General features: G+C 48.4%; 1 protein-coding gene across 8 annotated transcripts in view; it reads left to right on the forward strand.

Moving 5' to 3' along the window:
• LOC116950764 (C-myc promoter-binding protein-like) overlaps nucleotides 1-16,945 on the forward strand; it is an 88,753-nt gene that overhangs the window by 34,307 nt on the left and 37,501 nt on the right. For all 8 annotated transcript variants that reach the window (XM_076073083.1, XM_076073087.1, XM_076073085.1 and 5 more), the window contains exons 2-8: nucleotides 6,560-6,892; nucleotides 7,415-7,658; nucleotides 9,237-9,306; nucleotides 11,644-11,813; nucleotides 12,360-12,607; nucleotides 13,813-13,879; nucleotides 14,938-14,996. In XM_076073083.1, coding sequence (XP_075929198.1) covers nucleotides 6,585-6,892; nucleotides 7,415-7,658; nucleotides 9,237-9,306; nucleotides 11,644-11,813; nucleotides 12,360-12,607; nucleotides 13,813-13,879; nucleotides 14,938-14,996 — 1,166 coding nt within the window. In that variant the 5' untranslated portion in view covers nucleotides 6,560-6,584. The remainder of the gene's footprint in view (nucleotides 1-6,559; nucleotides 6,893-7,414; nucleotides 7,659-9,236; nucleotides 9,307-11,643; nucleotides 11,814-12,359; nucleotides 12,608-13,812; nucleotides 13,880-14,937; nucleotides 14,997-16,945) is intronic.

Genomic DNA, 16,945 nt, shown 5'->3' on the forward strand with positions numbered 1-16,945 from the left:
CCCCCTGTCTTAATGTAAATTAGCATCCCATTTTGTTTTAGGCGATTCAAGGAATTGTCATGATTCACTTTGCCCACCGAGTACCTCTGTGTCATCTCCGTGACATCTTATTAGTCTTGCTCGTTCATAGTTTGCCGTTTTCGTTACAGTGTGTGTGAGCTCATTAGCCTGCTTGTAAGATGTGTATACCATTTGCATATTAATCATGAATACATTCCCGACTGGAATTCAATCAACGTTTCGTGAGCCACGTTCCTGTTACATGCATAATAATAATTAGAATATAATTCGCATTAATAATAAATCATCGGTTACCAGACAATGCGTTGCACGGCACATGGGCAACAGCATAGATGTTAATCTCGCCGAATTGTTGCATCGTTTCATTGGCTTGACCAAGAGTTTTCTACTTATTTCCACCATTTGATTGCGAAATAACTGTACGTGCTACATTCGCGAGTTAACATGCAAATCGTAAAGTCAACGTTTCGGACTTAAGCTCGTGGAGCAAACAGAACTTTACAGAGCCCCACACAGATCAAGATGATGAGCGAGACGGTGCAAAACTGCGTGGATATCGCAGGCTCTGGATTGCGACATTTCATTCAAATGGGCCGGAGGGCGTTGAATCATTCGGCGCTTCTGCTTGCTGTGTGCAGCTTCGGGTCGACACAATCCGAGCCGTCCCTCCCCGCTTTCTTTCTACCCCCTTGTAGTTCTCTACGCACGGCCCACAGGCCCCCCCCCACTCGCCATAAATCGCCGTCCGCTTGAGCAGCTCTTTAGTCCACTCGCATGGCACTGGGCAGAGAGAGAGCGAGCGAGAGAGAGGTCCCTTTTCAAGTCTTTGACTCGAACAAAGCCTCCAGCCAGCTCTCCATGAGCAGATTGTGAAAATGTAATTTGTGCAACAATCTGTGGGCCCCCCCCCCCGAGCCGTGTCGTTGTTGCTTTGACCCAGCGCTTCATTTCGTCGCTGTCACGGTCAACGCTCCCGCTTGGTTGCTTTGAACACCCGTTGGACGATAGTTGTTCACTTCTCTGAGTTTGAGCTTCATCGGTAATCGCGCGCGGAAAAAACAATACAACGGTGAAGAGGTCTGTTTATCGGTTATGCGCCCATTTCGACATTTCTCACGATCAATATAACTAGCTGCCCCCCCCCCCATGCGTGAGTGTGCGTGATGGGACGTGCCATCCGGTGGCCTATCAGCCTTGTTAGCCTGGTGCCTTGGACCCGCTCCTGCTGTACATCTGTGCAAAAGAGCTTTATAGCTGATCGGATTCCTCCAGTATGAATAAATATTATGATTGCGATAATGGCCACTGCAGACCGATTGCATTTGGGAGGAAAGAGGCGGGGGGGGGGGGCTTCCTCCAAGATGTCCGGTTTTCTACGAAATCTAAAAAAAAACATACAATACTACTTGGTATTGGCCAAACGTCCCCTGGCTGAAAAATGACGTGTTAATGACTCCTTCGGGATAACACGCTGCAGCATTACCACCTACTGAGAACTTGGCAGGACATTCCTGAAAAGGGGTATTTTGACTCAACGAGGCTTTCCCGGGTAAACACGTGTAAATAAAAACATAATGGAGAGGTCACTCATCGAAAACAACATGTACGATTTGAAATGTTTGTTCTATTCTTACACACACGATTCAATGCGTTTTATGACGCGAATTAGTATCAATCTTAATGAATTGGCACGGCACATGTTTACATCCGTGATCTGGCCAGTTGGCTCAGCGGTTAGCGAGTTCAAAATCCTGGTTGGGAATTGATTCGGCTCATCATCCCTCCCGGGGTTAATAACAATAGAAACGAGCGCCGCTTCGTGGGAAAAATCAGCAGTACCATAGGTATGCGGGATTTCCAGCACTGGCTCCAGAGGCTGTAAACAGAAGATGGTGCACGACCACCCCCATCCATTGCTTATCCGGGCAGGAAATCGCTTTTTGAGATTTGGAGCCAGATTAAAATTTTACAGCGTTCCCCTTGAGGGTTTTTTTTTTGGTAACACGGAGGAAGTCACGGAGTCTCACGTGTCGTGACTTCATACAGGTGTGAGCTACCGCACGGGCGGGGTGGGGCGAAGTAGCTTTATCAGCAGTGCTTTGTCCTTTAGATACACTCGTCCCCCCCCCCTTCCCGCGCCATAGGAATGTGGAATTTCCACCACTGGCTCCAGAGGCTGTGTAAACAGAAGATGGTGCGCGACCACCCCCATCCATTGCTTATCCGGGCAAGGAAATCGCTTTTTGAGTTTTTTTTGCGTTCCCTTTGGAGTGTTTTTTTTTATTTGTTGGTAACACGGAGTCTCACGTGCCGTGACTTCATACAGGTGTCAGCTACCGGTGGGGTGCGGTAGCTTTACGTGCGCGTCGTGAAGAGTCATGGGGACTTGAAAACAGCTGCCGTCATCCCCTCCAACACACACGCCCCCCCCCCCTCTGCTCTAGCGCAACCCATCTCATGCAATGAGCGCTCGAGAGAATTCTTCTGACTCTGTGCGACATCGCGAAGTGAGTTTGCGTGCGCCAGACGGTTTTTCGCGAGTTGGCAATAACAGCCGTGTCATTTCGTGATTTCTCTCGGCAAACGTTTTGGGGAGACGCGCGGAGGCCACGGCCGCCGGGTTCGCGTACAGCACAGAGGAGTCTTTTTTTTTACTTTCCCGAATCTTTTTTGTCGTGGTCGTTGCTGCTGCTGCTGCGCGTTCTCGGCGCAAACGGACTTCCATGCATGGTATACGCGCTTCGAATTAAATGAATGTGTGAAATTGAGAGGCTTACATTTTTATATATATTAAAAAAAAACTCACCGCTCCAGTTCTGCTCAGTGGTTTGCAAAGGAATGATGTCATTGACTGCAAAAGTTCATGGCTGCTGAAATCTCGACACACCATCTTGATGAAAATGGATGGCACGCCCCTCTGCTTTTAAGTGCTGCGAGCAAACCGGATTTGGCTTATGTGGGTTTTTGTCAAGAGCTTGTGACTTGCCACCCGATAAATATTTCAGTGTGAGCTTGGTAGTTAAGATGGTACAGTCATATTTGTTACATGCCTTTTGTATTAATGGTGTGTATTTGAATTCTACGCGCGTGTGTGTGTGTACTTTTGCCAGAATTAATTCACTTTCTGATATGCGTGTAACGATGCATCAAGCCGTGACAACCCTTTTTTTACTTTCACAGTACAGTACATGCATCAACCTCTGTGTTGACTGTCAATTATATGTGATTAATGCAAATGATATGCTGGTGGAGAAACCAAACAAGCAACTGAAATAAATATAAACATTGCGGTTGAGACGGGACAGAAACTATATAAATGTTTGGTTAGAATCGTGACCCCTTCACCTATAAGCAGAAGTTCACAGAATCAGTCACAGGGGGAATCGATACGTTTACTGTATGTTGAACTTCTCTCGCACCGTACCGTGCTAATCAGAGGTGTGGGGAAGGACCCACAAACTAAACACAAAAAAATCAGTTGTTAAGAAGTGAGTTTTCAATCTCGATTTAATCGTGCGTTACTCCAGTGCCTTCCAATACATGCATTCTTACGAACGTAACATACATCGTGTACGAGTCCTTTCATATATACGTTGCGTAGCAATTTACATTGTGGGTGAGAAAATTATCACATGAATGAGCATTTCACAAAGCCATAATGCTCCGTTTGTAATGGAGACATGGACGCACGCGCGTGCACACCCGCACACCATAATAGCAAGTTGTATAATAAACACAAAAAATACCATCTGCCACTAATGCCATTGGCATGGTCATGTTCATTGTGCTGGGTGTTGCGGCTACTGCCTGCAGTGTCCATCACTTAGCAGGCAGTTTTTGGTGGCTCATGCAAAAATATACCGTGAAATAATTCGACATCTTTTGAGCCTCATAAAATAATGTGCCACAGTTTTGACTCTTTGGAGATGGCGGTCTTAAACAAGCCTGCGTGCGTGACACACGCAGCGCGATGATGTCACACGGCGTGCAAGGCATGATAGGAAGATCAATCCTATGATCGCATTCGCACATTTTGCCGTCTAGAAATCACCTCTTGCGTGTATTAATTACAGTCCTCTTAATGGATCTCAATGTGCGCTAACTCCTCGGCTGTAGGTTGGTGACCTGGTCAGGAGGTGGCAGTACAGAAAGTCGGCTGCTGACCTTGTCTGCATGGACATCTAATTTTTCTCCTCTTATATGTGCAAGTTTATGCATGATTAGTGAGAGTAAAATAATCAATTTTAATCGATAAATACCCATGTGCACTCTTCTATACCCACTCAGTAACTTGGAATATATCGAGTATCCACAGCTGTACCGTACTGATCATGTCTGGACAGTCATTGAGACCTTTCTGGATAAATCCACTTAAATGATTTCTTGCACGCTAGGGGCATTGAGTGCATATTCAGTACTGGTTGTGGTCATAATTGGAAGCACCATTGTTGGGCCACAATCCCTCCATAAGATCCACCATCAGAGTCTCACAACGTGGTCATTATTTTATCGACCTTGGAGGGATCATGGCCTTCCAACCCTACTCAGGAGTGGAAGTGGCAGCCTTTCCTCTTTAAAGCGTTTTTTTTTGGCCTTTTCCATTTTAGTTTTCTTCAAACCGTGCTGCCCACGTCATGCGTCCGTTTCGCGACACGCAGGGCCCATTTTATAAACTCTTTACAGAACTGGTCTGTGTCTTATACTGGGCTTTTGTTTTGTTGCAAAAAAAAAACTAGTAAAAAAAACTGTTACAGAGCAGCGATTCTCACCCCTCGCTTCTGAGGCCCCCACTTCAAGTGACCTCTTATCCACATTAGGAGTGCTGGCGGCACTTTACCTTGTGTCCTGCTGTAGAGATGGTTAGTCACTTGGCTGTCAAGACAAACCTTAATTCGCGGATTTTTCTTTCTTTGAAATTAGATTATTCGCGATTTAATGTTTGTCCATGGTTTAAGTTTCGCGCCTTTTTCTCCTCCGGCTGTTCGCGATTCGGCAACGTCGTGTCACGGAGAAGGGTTCCTTGTGCAGTGCAGTAATAACAATTCCATTTATTTAGCGGCTTTTCATCAAGGATCTCAACGCGCTGTGCTGGACGCAGCAGCAGCAGACACTCGGGAAAAAAAAAATTATATTATAAATTGATAGAATCCACTCACTAAGAGGTGTTTTTTGGATTTCGATCGTGGGGTGTAAGCGTCGAGCGAGGAAGTAAGAGTGAGAGTTAAAGGCAGAAATAAGTTATGAGTTTAGCTCAAAAAGGAGAGTTGTTGATAGACTAGCTTGTGATAGTGCATCTGCTGACCACCATCATCATCATCACACCCCCATCATAATCCGAGGTAAATAAAGCTTCCAAATGTACAGTATAATGTATTGGACATCTGTAAAACTGTTCAACACGTAGGCTTTCGCGACCCATATTATTCATAATAAAGGATTTTGGGTTAGATCGCGTTATTTATAAATGTGTCGTACACATTTATAAATAACGCGACACATTTATAAATAACGCGATCTAACCCAAAAGCCTTTATTATGAATCTGTAAAATTACTGAACATCTAAATTTTGATTTAAAGCTTTCGTGACTGCAAGGATTCATATTCTTGTTTTTTTCGGTAAAGTCGCATAGAAGGGAATATATATTATTTTATTGTTTCCCTTCTACGTGACTTTACCGAAAGAACCAAGAATACTGAACATCTGTGAAAAAAAGCTTCATAGCTCATCGGATTTTCTCCAGGATAAATAAAGATTCCGATTCTGAAGATTCGCGTGTATTTGTTGATTGTCTTTTATTTTGTTGTATTACGTGTGTTTATTATATATTATATTATTGTACATATTACTAAATTATGTGGATGACATTTTTGCGTACAGGAATAATATTATGAAGCATTTTCATTTTCTCCCATATGTCCAAGCGGACACGGGAACCTTACCCCATTTTCCCCAGATGAACGTTGTATATTAAATCCGCGAATTCTATTTTCGCGCAGATTTTCAAAGAACAGAAACCCTCTCGGATGTCGAGGCCTTTCCGTACTTGTCATTCTGAGCTGGAATGTGTGAAATTAGTTGAAATACCCAAATTATATGAAACACCTAACTTTATATGATAGTGTTTTTTTTGTGCAGTCATTAGTGACCGAGCTAAGACCACCAACTCGCCATGCTTGAGAGCTCGTTTTAATCCCAGCTGGCTGAAACCCAGATTTAATCCATGGTCTCAGTGACTTCGAGATCAGTGCTTTGATCCCTGAGCAAACCTGGCTGGATTTAAATAATCATTCACATCATTAGCCATGATTCATCCACTGCTAGATGAAGGTCTGCCAAATCCGTCGTGCAACGCAACAGTCCACAGAATATAGGGATCCGCACAAAGGTCTTATTAACAGTTTCCGTGTCGTTAGCGTTTACCTTGTACGTAATTTGAAATTCGTGCGCACCATGCGTAGCCAACCGTGCTAATCGGAGGTGCCGTTCCGCCGTCTCCTCTCCCCGTTGTCTCCCCCCGTACGCTTTCTGCCGCGCAGAGCGAGCAGGAGCAGGCGCCCAGCCATGGAGGAGAAAGGCCCACGCGTGGCCGACTACTTCGTGGTGGCCGGCCTGACGGAGGAGTCCAAGCCCCTGGAAGAGGACATGGCGTTCGCCGAGGGGCGGCAGAAGGCGGTGCGGCGGCGCGACCCCATCACGGACGTGGCGGTGGTGTGCCGCTCGCAGGGCGAGGAGCCGCCACAGGGCTACACGTGCATCGAAGCGACCCCGACGAACCTGGATGCCGACCTCAACCACGGCAGCCTCAGCAGCCCCCAGCTCTACCTGTGCTATCGGCGTGGCCGCGACAAGCCGCCGCTCACCGATCTGGGGTAAGGGCACGTGCCCGATCACTCGATTGCTCGCTCGCTCGCTCAGTCAGTACGTCGGTTCGTCTCCGTCCGGCCGGCCGTCACTTGGTCAGTCAGCCCTGTAGCCAGGGCTGCATTGAAAAGTTAAAGTGGTACTGGCCAGACATCCCAAAGCTGGACCCTGATGAAAAAGCATCTTGAGATTCGGTGGGTCTTACGTGGATAAATAATATACATGTTACATTTTTATATATTGCTGTGGATTTAAGGGCAAGTGAGCGAGTTGGATGCGTACTAATAGACATCTTGACTTGTCTGGCTCTGTTATTGTTTGGGTGACAGCCTGACAACTGTTGCAATTGTAAGTTAAAACTTATGCAAACTTGCCAAGTGATAAATAATGAGGGCAATGACATTGATAAGCGGCATTATTAGCGGACTTTTATATATTATGATTAAATGTTCTTGCTGTTGTTGCCGCTACTGCTGCTTCTATTGCTGCAACTGCTACTCATATTACTGCTGCTGCTGGTGCTTGGTCAGGGTTCTATACGAGTGGAAGGAGCGCCTGATGCAGGGCTGCGAGACGATCCGCACTACGCCGTACGGCCGCCCGGCCAACGTGAACAACAGCGCGCAGCACATCTACGTGACGTACCGGCGCGCGCACGAGTCCGCCAGCCAGAACGCGCTCGCCGTCACCGACATCTGCATCATTGTCGCCAGCAAGGGCGAGACGCCGCCGCACACCTTCTGCAAGGTCAACAAGAACCTCAACTCCGGCATGGTGAGCTGTAGTCGTGATCGTCAAGGAGCGTGTGAACCAATCGCGCGCCAAACTCCGGGTCATCCTCGCGGCGGCGTTTTCTGGCTGCGAGCCGTCGAAGAAAGGAGGTCACCGCATCGCACGCGCTTTCAGATGCGCTTCTGCGGCCGTCTGGAACCCTCTTCCTTCCGATATTAGAAAGCCACTGGAGCTATGCACTTTAAAATCATTTCCTTCGAACTGATTTTTGTGTTTAGTTTTTTCATCCTTATCCAGCACCTCCGATTCGCACGGATGGCTACCTACGGTGTGAAAAAAGTTCAACATACATCCAGGGCGATCTGTGTATGGATACCACCCACTGGTTCCATACTTTACCAGCCAGGTGGCACAGCGGTGGAGCGAGTTGCCCGCCATCGGAAGGTGTTGCGAGTTCAAATCCTGGTTGGTGTGTGACTCAGCCAATCATTGTTCCAAGATTGATTAATTATTAAGCAAACTCTGGACCGCTCTGACTTTCTGGGCCTTTGGCAGCTGAGTGAGGCTCGTTAAACTAAACGCCCAGATTTCCACATGTTATTGACAACAGCACTCTGCAAAAACATATGGGAAACCCCCGTTTGACATGAAAATCAATACCGTACACAGAGACACCTGCGTTGCTGTGGAACATTAAATACTAGGCTGTAGCAAGACTCATTCGCCTTTTAAATATGCCCACTGTTCCTTTACAGCACCCTGAGATGCCGTTGTATTTGGGCGCCCTGTAAATCCGCATTGTCATTGTAAATAAGATTAAGAGCCATTGCTCGCTGTTATACGGTCAGAAAATCGTTGTTATCTCCTTAGGGATGCTGTTTAAGAGCACCACCCCCCATTGGTGAACAAACCCGGTGGCTAGATGGTAAGTACCTCGCTGGGTATACAGGAGGTCGTGGGTTCAATCCCAACCCTCAAGCTTGAATATTTGGAGTTTGGATCTTCTCAACCGTGGTCGTGTGGATTTCTCTCCGGGACCTCCGGTTTTTCCCTCCACATTTGTGTTTCGAGTATTTGGCTGCTATAAATTTCCACACGATAAGCCACTTGGTTGAGCGATCGTCTGTGGCCAGGTCGCTTCTGAAAAAGAGCCGTATAGCTCGGTGAGCCTTTACCTGGTAGAATAAAAAAAACTTTAATAATAAAAACTCGGACTTTGAGATGCGCGCATCTTACGCTTCGCTCTGCAATCGTAACAACGCTCACCAGTTCATGGCTTCTGTTGCTGTTTCGCTGCGGAACGCCTAAAAATTCCGTTGTCCTCGTGATGCTTGACGCAGTTTCAAGCGAAACGCCGCCTCCAACTCCTAAATTCGGCCATGAGAATTCATCAACTTAACCGGCGAATTTAAACAATAATACTGGGCTCCTCAAACACTCGTTCGCCTGATAATTTTATGTTGTTTGGCTGTGTCGGGTGGTCGGAAGATCTCGGAACATAAATTCGGCTGAATTGTTCCTTGACCAAACCCCAAAAATGTAATGTTTTATCGTACAGTTGGCTGTGATAACCTGCTATGTGTTAAGTTAAATCTATGGTCGTTGTTTTTGTTTGCTCAGTGGGGTGCCTCTGTGTTCCTGTGCTACAAGAAGTCTGTGGTTCGAGCCAACTCCATCGCATACAAAGCCGGTGAGAACTCGATCACCTAAACCAGCGGTGGAGATCCTTTTCCATACACAGTGCTGAACAGGGCTTTCAAACACCTTTGGCATGGGCCACACATGAACATGCAGCTCAACCACTTCTCTGACTGCAAGAGGCCCTCGCAGGGTTAAAAGTGACTGAGCATGCGAACATTAGAAACATGGTGTTGCCGCCAGTACAAAAATATTACCCTCTAGAGTCCCATTCTTGCGGCTAAGACGTTTGTAGTAACAAATAAATATTGTTTGTGGGTAATTTCTAAGTGGTAGGTTCTCATGTGCCCATGAGTCGTATGAACTTGAAACCGCGGGCCATATTTGGTCGACCCTTGGGACTGTAACTTTCCCACCGCTGATTTATACACTTGGATATAATTTTTTTATGGAGCCCATGTATTACAAGTGGCACCGCAGAAATCCGCGCATTGTGCTATAAACCTCTCCACCTGATTACCACCCATGGCTAGCATCGGTGGAAAAATGGGTATGATAACTGGTCCTGGGTCTCCACTAGGTCAGCTCAGCCTTGAATGAGCACCTGAACCGGTATACTGTACACAAACTGGTTGGGAGTTCTATGATCAAAGACGACATTCGTTACTCTTTCACGCGTCACATGGAAGACCGCGCGAAGGTTGTTGTCGCCTTCTTTCCACCTCCTCTCGTCGCGCTCTTTGCTCGGCCACTCATTCGAGTCACGCTGATGGTGCCACTCGCCGGCGCCGGCAGTGCGGGGGAATCGGCTGTCGTCGTTGCGCGTGACCGCGGGGGCGTGTGCCAGCCGCGGTTCGGGTGCCCTTCGCGCGCTCGCTCCTCGGCAGTGTTTTTCCACACGACGCGCGGGTGGGACTTACTGACAAGTGCGCCGATTACGCAACCGGTTCAATGTCGCCGGCTCGTTAATGAGTAAACCGCGGTGGAGGTGGCGGAAGAGAGGTTGTCGCGCTTCGGGTCCCGTGCCTGGGTTTGTCGATGCTCGGACGCACGTGCTCATAACGCGTGTGCGGGAGGGATCGTGAATGTTGTCCGTTTAGATTATGCCTCGTGAGAAAGCCCATCCACGCCACGCCGGGCACGGGAGTTATTTGACCGTGCGTTTGGCTGGTGCGCGTAGGTTATCAAGCGGGGAGGGTGCTTAATGTCAGGACTAGGCATTACACTCCGCTTGATGGTTGGGAGTCAAGATCACCACGTCACTGGGTTCATTGCGCGGTGCGATTTACCACCGTTGCCACCGCTCGTTTTGCTTGATGCAGTCCGTATTTGCTGATGTTCTGACGTTAACCTGTGTTCGTATTGACCCTTCCGCTCCCGGCGGCCTCTCAACCGCTTTAAGTGAAGCACATCGAAAGGCTGGATTAAACATATCACGAGCAAAGCCCGCCAGCTCCCCTGTCGCAACACGCACTCTGGGGCCTGCAGGCCGTGCCGTTGGCAGTTTTAAAATAGCTGCCGTTGACCGAGTCAAATGTGTGCGCCCATTGTACAGTCGCCCGCTATTTACAGCAGCGCCTGACACTCACCTTGGCCGTCTGCTCCGTGATGGGTGGGGGCTGGGCGCGGGGGTCGTCGGGTGGAGGGCACCGTTACTGGAAGCCCTCGTAAAACAGGCCGGGGACTTTGTATTATTTTGTTCCTGCAAGGAGCCACCCCTTGGTGGTAGTGGTCGGGCGTTGGCAGAATGTTGTGATCGTCACGCCCACCCATCTGTTTTGTTGGCCTAAGGAAATCATGCTAAAGTATGCGTATGTATGTATTCTTTTGTATGTGTGCTATTTTATGTATGTATGTATCTATGCTATTGTATGCACCTATGTATGTTTGTATGTATCTATGTATGCATGGAGGCCACTGCTCAGGATGACTGATTATTTTTTTGCTTTCGTAACAACGCCACGCTTGGCAAATCCAGATGCTGCTGTGCCCATTCCTGTTGTCAGGATTAGCACGGTTGGCTACGTACGTTGCGAAAGAAGGTCTACATACACGCATGACGTCAGGAGCACCCGCAGCCTTCATTTGTGCAGTCGGGACGCTTGGCAAATCAGATGCTGCTGTGCCCATTCCTGTTGTCAGGATTAGCACGGTTGGCTACGTACGTTGCGAAAGAAGGTCTACATACACGCATGACGTCAGGAGCACCCGCAGCCTTCATTTGTGCAGCCGGGACAAACGAGTTGCGTCTCTGCGCTCTTTTCAAGTGTGGAAAACTTTCAACCGCAGTGCGTCTAAACACCGCTGCCACATCACCCCGGCTTGACCGTCTCGCCGAGCGCCGGCACCGCGCTCGCTTGTTCACACGTGTGCGTGTGATCCCGCGCAGGCCAGCTGAGCCGTTACCCGACCGAGGACTACGAAACGTTCCCTCTGCCCGAGCCCGTCCCCATGTTTTGCCTGCCCATGGGCGCCGTCATCGAGTGCTGGCCGCCCAAGACCAAGTGCCCTGCGCCCATCTTCTCCACGTTCATCCTCACCAGCGTCTCTGGGGACAAGGTGCCCCCTCCTCCTGCACACCCCGCGGCGCTCGTCCGTTTGGCCGGAGGGCATGGCGTGCGACACCAATTGCAAACCCTTGCCGTTGTTGGGGTGGTGGTCTTGTTGCTCTGGGTGGACTCTGTTTAAGGCACCCATCGCCTAATTATCATGGTGCATTCCCCCTCCACCCTGCCCCCCTCCCCGCCCAACAATTCCAATTTTATAATTGCTATCATTTAAACGATGAAAGTGTCAATTCGGAACAACGCCAGTCGACCTTCCCTCTCAATGACACGGAAAATACGTGTTTTTTTTATTAACCTGATATTTATTGTATGAGTACACTGAAGCAAAGCTTTTCCTGGCAAATTAACAGTTCTATTCTCTGCTGTCCCCTGTAGTTTTAAACTCAAATGAAACGGTTCTGAACGGAATTCGTAAAAATTAAGTGACAACATTGCTGCACGTTTACGATCGCTCTGAACACTCGGCGAGCCTTTCCTTTGACGTTGACGCTGTCGTCACTTTATTATCATGATCATCATTATTGTTCCTCCATCCCAGGTGTACGGGGCGGCGGTGCAGTTCTACGAGCCCTATCCCGCGGAGCGGCTCAGCGAGAAGCAGGGCGTGCAGCTGGGCCTGCGCAGCAAAGTCGACCGACGGCCGCTGCCGGGCCCGCCGTTCTCTGTCAACGCCAACAAGTGCATCTGCTTGCTGTCGCGTTGGCCGTTCTTCGACGCCTTCCGCAAGTTCCTGCTCTTCGTCTACCGGCTGTCGTTCTCCGGGCCGCACGCGCTGCCCATTGAGAAGTGAGCGGCGACCGCGGGCGTGGTCGGTCGTTGTGGTCGCCAGGCATTGCTAGCAGGGCTCAATCTGATTTGGCTCCGTAGAGCGTTTGTTGTGTGGCGCTTGCGTGTGGGTGTATGTGGCGGTAGTATAGCGGTTAGCGCGCTGCGCTATGAACCTAGCCAACACCGGCGACGATTATCTGAACCGGTTCCGGGCCTCCCATAGGTCGACTCGGCTTCAAATGAGTACCTGGTGCAGTATCTAAACATTGCCACTGGGGAGACAAAGACGGTCGGGCGTGGTGTTGGCCACCCACCCCCTTGTGTGTGTTGTGCCGGCCTTTATAGGTGCTCACTCACAGCACTTGCCTCAACAGTCTGTTACAGGCTGTACGGGGGACCTTTGTCTTTGTGTGTCGGTGGGGGTGAGTGTGGATGGATAGCTATTTGGTGTATAGTTGCGTGTGATTGTGTGCGTGTGAGTGAGTGGATAGTACTTGTGCCTGTGTGCCTTTTGTGGGAGCAGCAGTACAGTGCTTCGGACCCGGTGACCTGAGTTTAATTTCCTGGTCCTGGTCACGGCTGATGTCTGAACTGGTCGTGAGTCTCCCCAAGGTCGACGCACCCTTAAATGAGTACCTTGGTGTATTGTGTAAATATCAGCGCTGGGGAGACGAAGGCGGGTGCGGTGCATACCATACCAGCCTTAATAGGTGCTCACAAATATATTTTTGCTCCAAGAGTCTGCAAGGCTAAACGGGGCGTTTTTGTACGTATCTTTCGAGCAGCGGCATGAAGGTCTGCATTGCGCTAACATACCTGGCTTACGCACAAGACTGGTCACGTTTAGTTGATTATGAAAATGGCGTGGCCCTTCCCTTGGGACAACTTAACCCCTAAATGAGCAATGTGCCGAGTATGGTCAGCATCGCACTTAGGAGATGGACAGCTTGGCTCGCGTAGTGCCAGCCTCACCACTGCCACGCGTGTTGTCCCCTGCCTTAATGAGCTCTCGTTAATTTTCATCGTACGTGTATGCGTATACGTGGCCACTTGCCTCTTCACTTCTATCCGCGGTAATTGTGCTGTTTGCGCTTTAAGACATGAGCAAATAACGCGATAAGATATTTGTTTAGTTTTTCGGGCGTTTGTGCCATTGCGTTCGCCTCGGTTAATGTTGACCCGTTTTGTGGCGTGTGTGTTTGGCCCGTGGTGCTTGCTTGAAGGCACATCTCCCATTTCATGTTCCACGTGCCGTTCCCTTCTTCCCAACGGCCACGCATCCTTGTCCAGGTGAGGCTCTTTAACCTAAACCACGTTTGTTCGTTCACTCGTTGATTCGATCGTCACCTGCGAAGACGGGTTCGTGGAGAAACGCAGAACGTCGTCTGCAAACTGGCAAAGCGAACTTTGCATGAGCGATCCTGCCAACCCATTGTGCAACATTCCTCGAGAATCATAAACCGGGGGGGGGGGGGGGGGGGGGAGATGGCGCGACAAGATTAGGGCATCTCAATGTGCCGGAGCGAAATTGATTGTGGCATTCCTGGCCCATGATGGATGGCAACAGCGTGGTGATGCCTTCATCCAGCAGTGGATAGAACATAGCTGATGTCGATTATCATGGGAATCATAAACTGTCAGTATTGTTAACTAGCATTTGGTTCCATTGCACCCCAAATGCCATTTGGGCTGGCTCCTGCAATGTGCCTCTAGTTCACGTGGTTTTTGTTTCGTAACATCCTGGGATCGATGCAATTACCTGGGTTTTTGTGGGGAGCTACCCAGGTTCGGGTCACATGCCAGAACGTGTGACAGCCTCTCAGAGAATGGAGCAATGTGTGCAGACACTTTTCACATTCTGGTCTCTGTTCTGGAGTGGGATAATTGCCAGAAAATCACTCCCTTGACTGCCACGTCCCGAAAGGGGCCTGTCATTTTGAGAATACACTGCGGATATGTGTGCGTGGTGCTTACCAGGTTGAGAGCGGAGGCGCATTGGTTAACCCCCAGTGCGCTGCAAAACCAGCCGCATTAATTGACTACTGGACATCTGTGAAAGAGAGCCTCATAGCTCATCGAATTCGTCCGGTATAAATAAATATTCTGATTTCAATTCTCTGCCACAGCTAACGTCGGTGATAAATTATATCTGCACTAGGTATCGGCCTCTCAATTTAATTGACCCATAACTCAATACCTGATGTGGTGTGAAACGTCAGCGCTTGGGGCTAGGCATGCTCGCAAAACAGCATTTGCCCCAAAATAGAGTCTCTCGCACTAAGTGGCGGATCTTTGTCTTTGGTGCGTATTAACTGCTGCTGCTGTGGTGTTTGTGTTTTGTGCTACAGCTCTCTATGCAGGACTCCCTGGTGCTGTCCCAGCCCATCGCCTCACCTCTACCTCTCAGGTAGCCCACGCTCCTTTCCTTTGGCCCGAGGCTCCTCGTGGAGCCTGTTGGCAGTGATTCCCAATTTCTGGACCTGCGGACCACCACTCAACCCCCCCCCACCCCCAAGATAAATTTGCAGACCACCCTGCACGTATAACTTTTCAAAATTTAAACTGCTGTAACTCTTAGTACCCACAAGACCACTTCCAATCGCCCTTGCAGGCACCATCGGTGGTCCCTGGACCACAGAATGGGAACCACGGACTTGGAGAGAACCAGGCTACCGTTCTCGGCCGGCAAATATTTGTGGTACCGTAGTAATTATTCAGAGACAAAGGATATTTTTTCTATAAATCATTGAGCGGTCCAAAATAAACATTGTGCTTTTATTGTAGACTGATGGCCAGCCCGTCCTAGGGATGGCGTGACATAAGGCATGATGCTCACCTGACCCTCGTCATTTATTCAGCACCCACCTGACACTGCCACTCGCCAGCTTGACACCGTAGTCGTAGGCCCATTGAGATTAATCTTTAACCTCCACCCCCACCATCCAACGCACACCCTGCTATCAAGCAGCACACACCTATCTGTCGTATGATATTTAAACGGAGATGTGGGGCTAGTTTCACCTGCCAGGCTATTATCTTACATGATAGAGGAGATGGGCAGCGTGAGGGCGGATAAGAATAATTTGTTGGGTCCAAGATAAATTGGTAAATTGAAATGTGGTCCTTCATAGCATACACAACATATCACAGGCTTTCAAGATGTCCCACATCTCCAGTTAGCACGGTTGACTACGTACGGTGCGAAAGAAGTTCTGTTTAACACGTAGGCTTTCGCGACTAACATCATCCATAGTATAGGTTTTTTGGTTTAGATTGCGTAAATATATAAATGTGTCAAAAAACCCGCCACCAACCAACACAGCTAATTAGGTCGTTTTGTTACATAAACAGAACATGCCAATTCGTTATGAGTACAGCACAACGTGTGTTGGAGAGCCAAGCCACAACATTTACAATCTGAGTACAATGTTTTGCCAGTAATTACAACTAGTTTAACACGTAGGCTTTCGCGACCAATATTATTCATAATAAAGGTTTTTGGGTTAGATCGCGTTATTTGTGAATGTGTCATAACCCTACACCACCCGACACGGCAAATCAGCAAAAAAAAGTGTCACGTTGACAAAAGACAAATAGTTCACTACTTTAGCCCACCGGTGTGTTGAAGAGTGAATCCACAACATTTACAGTTTGAGTACGACGTTTTGCTGGTAATTACATCCAGCATCATCGGGCAATTCGCCAGAATTCTGGCTTCGCTCTTCAACACACCGGTGGGCTAAAGTAGTGAACTAATTGTCTTTTGTCAACGTGACACTTTTTTGCTGATTGGCCGTGTCGGGTGGTGGAGGGTTACGACACATTTATAAATAACGCGATCTAACCCAAAAACCTTCATTATGAATTACAACTAGCTTCATCAAGCGACAGCCAGATTTGTGTAGAAATCCTCCTGTCTTTTTCCTTAGAGGGAAAGAAGTTCTACGTACATACCTCATTCATTGAGATTGGTGGTGCTGCCGAGGAGGACTTCTCTGGACAAAGACACATACATACTTAATAACTTGCAGATTAGCCACTTAATGTATAGACACATACCTAGGCTGTGTTTCCGGGCTGTCTGACGTGAGTTTGAAGAATGAGAAAAAGATTTTAAAAAATCATTGCCAGATACCCCATCAATACGCTCGGAGTGATGTCACCGCATTTACGCATTCAAACAAAAATAGGAGTGTTGGCATAATAACGTCACTGGGATGTGATAATGGCGTGCCTTGCTGGGACTCTTAGTGTTTTTTTTTCTTCATTTACCAAAGCTTAAATTCTTGAAAAATAGCCTAGGATACACACAGCTTGTGTGTGGTGTGTGTGTTTGCAAGATACATTCCAATTGCA

Source organism: Petromyzon marinus, chromosome 40 (genome assembly GCF_048934315.1).
Source record: "Petromyzon marinus isolate PM22_M1 ecotype Great Lakes invasive population chromosome 40, UKy_Petmar_22M1.pri1.0, whole genome shotgun sequence".
Classification (NCBI taxonomy): domain Eukaryota; kingdom Metazoa; phylum Chordata; class Hyperoartia; order Petromyzontiformes; family Petromyzontidae; genus Petromyzon; species Petromyzon marinus.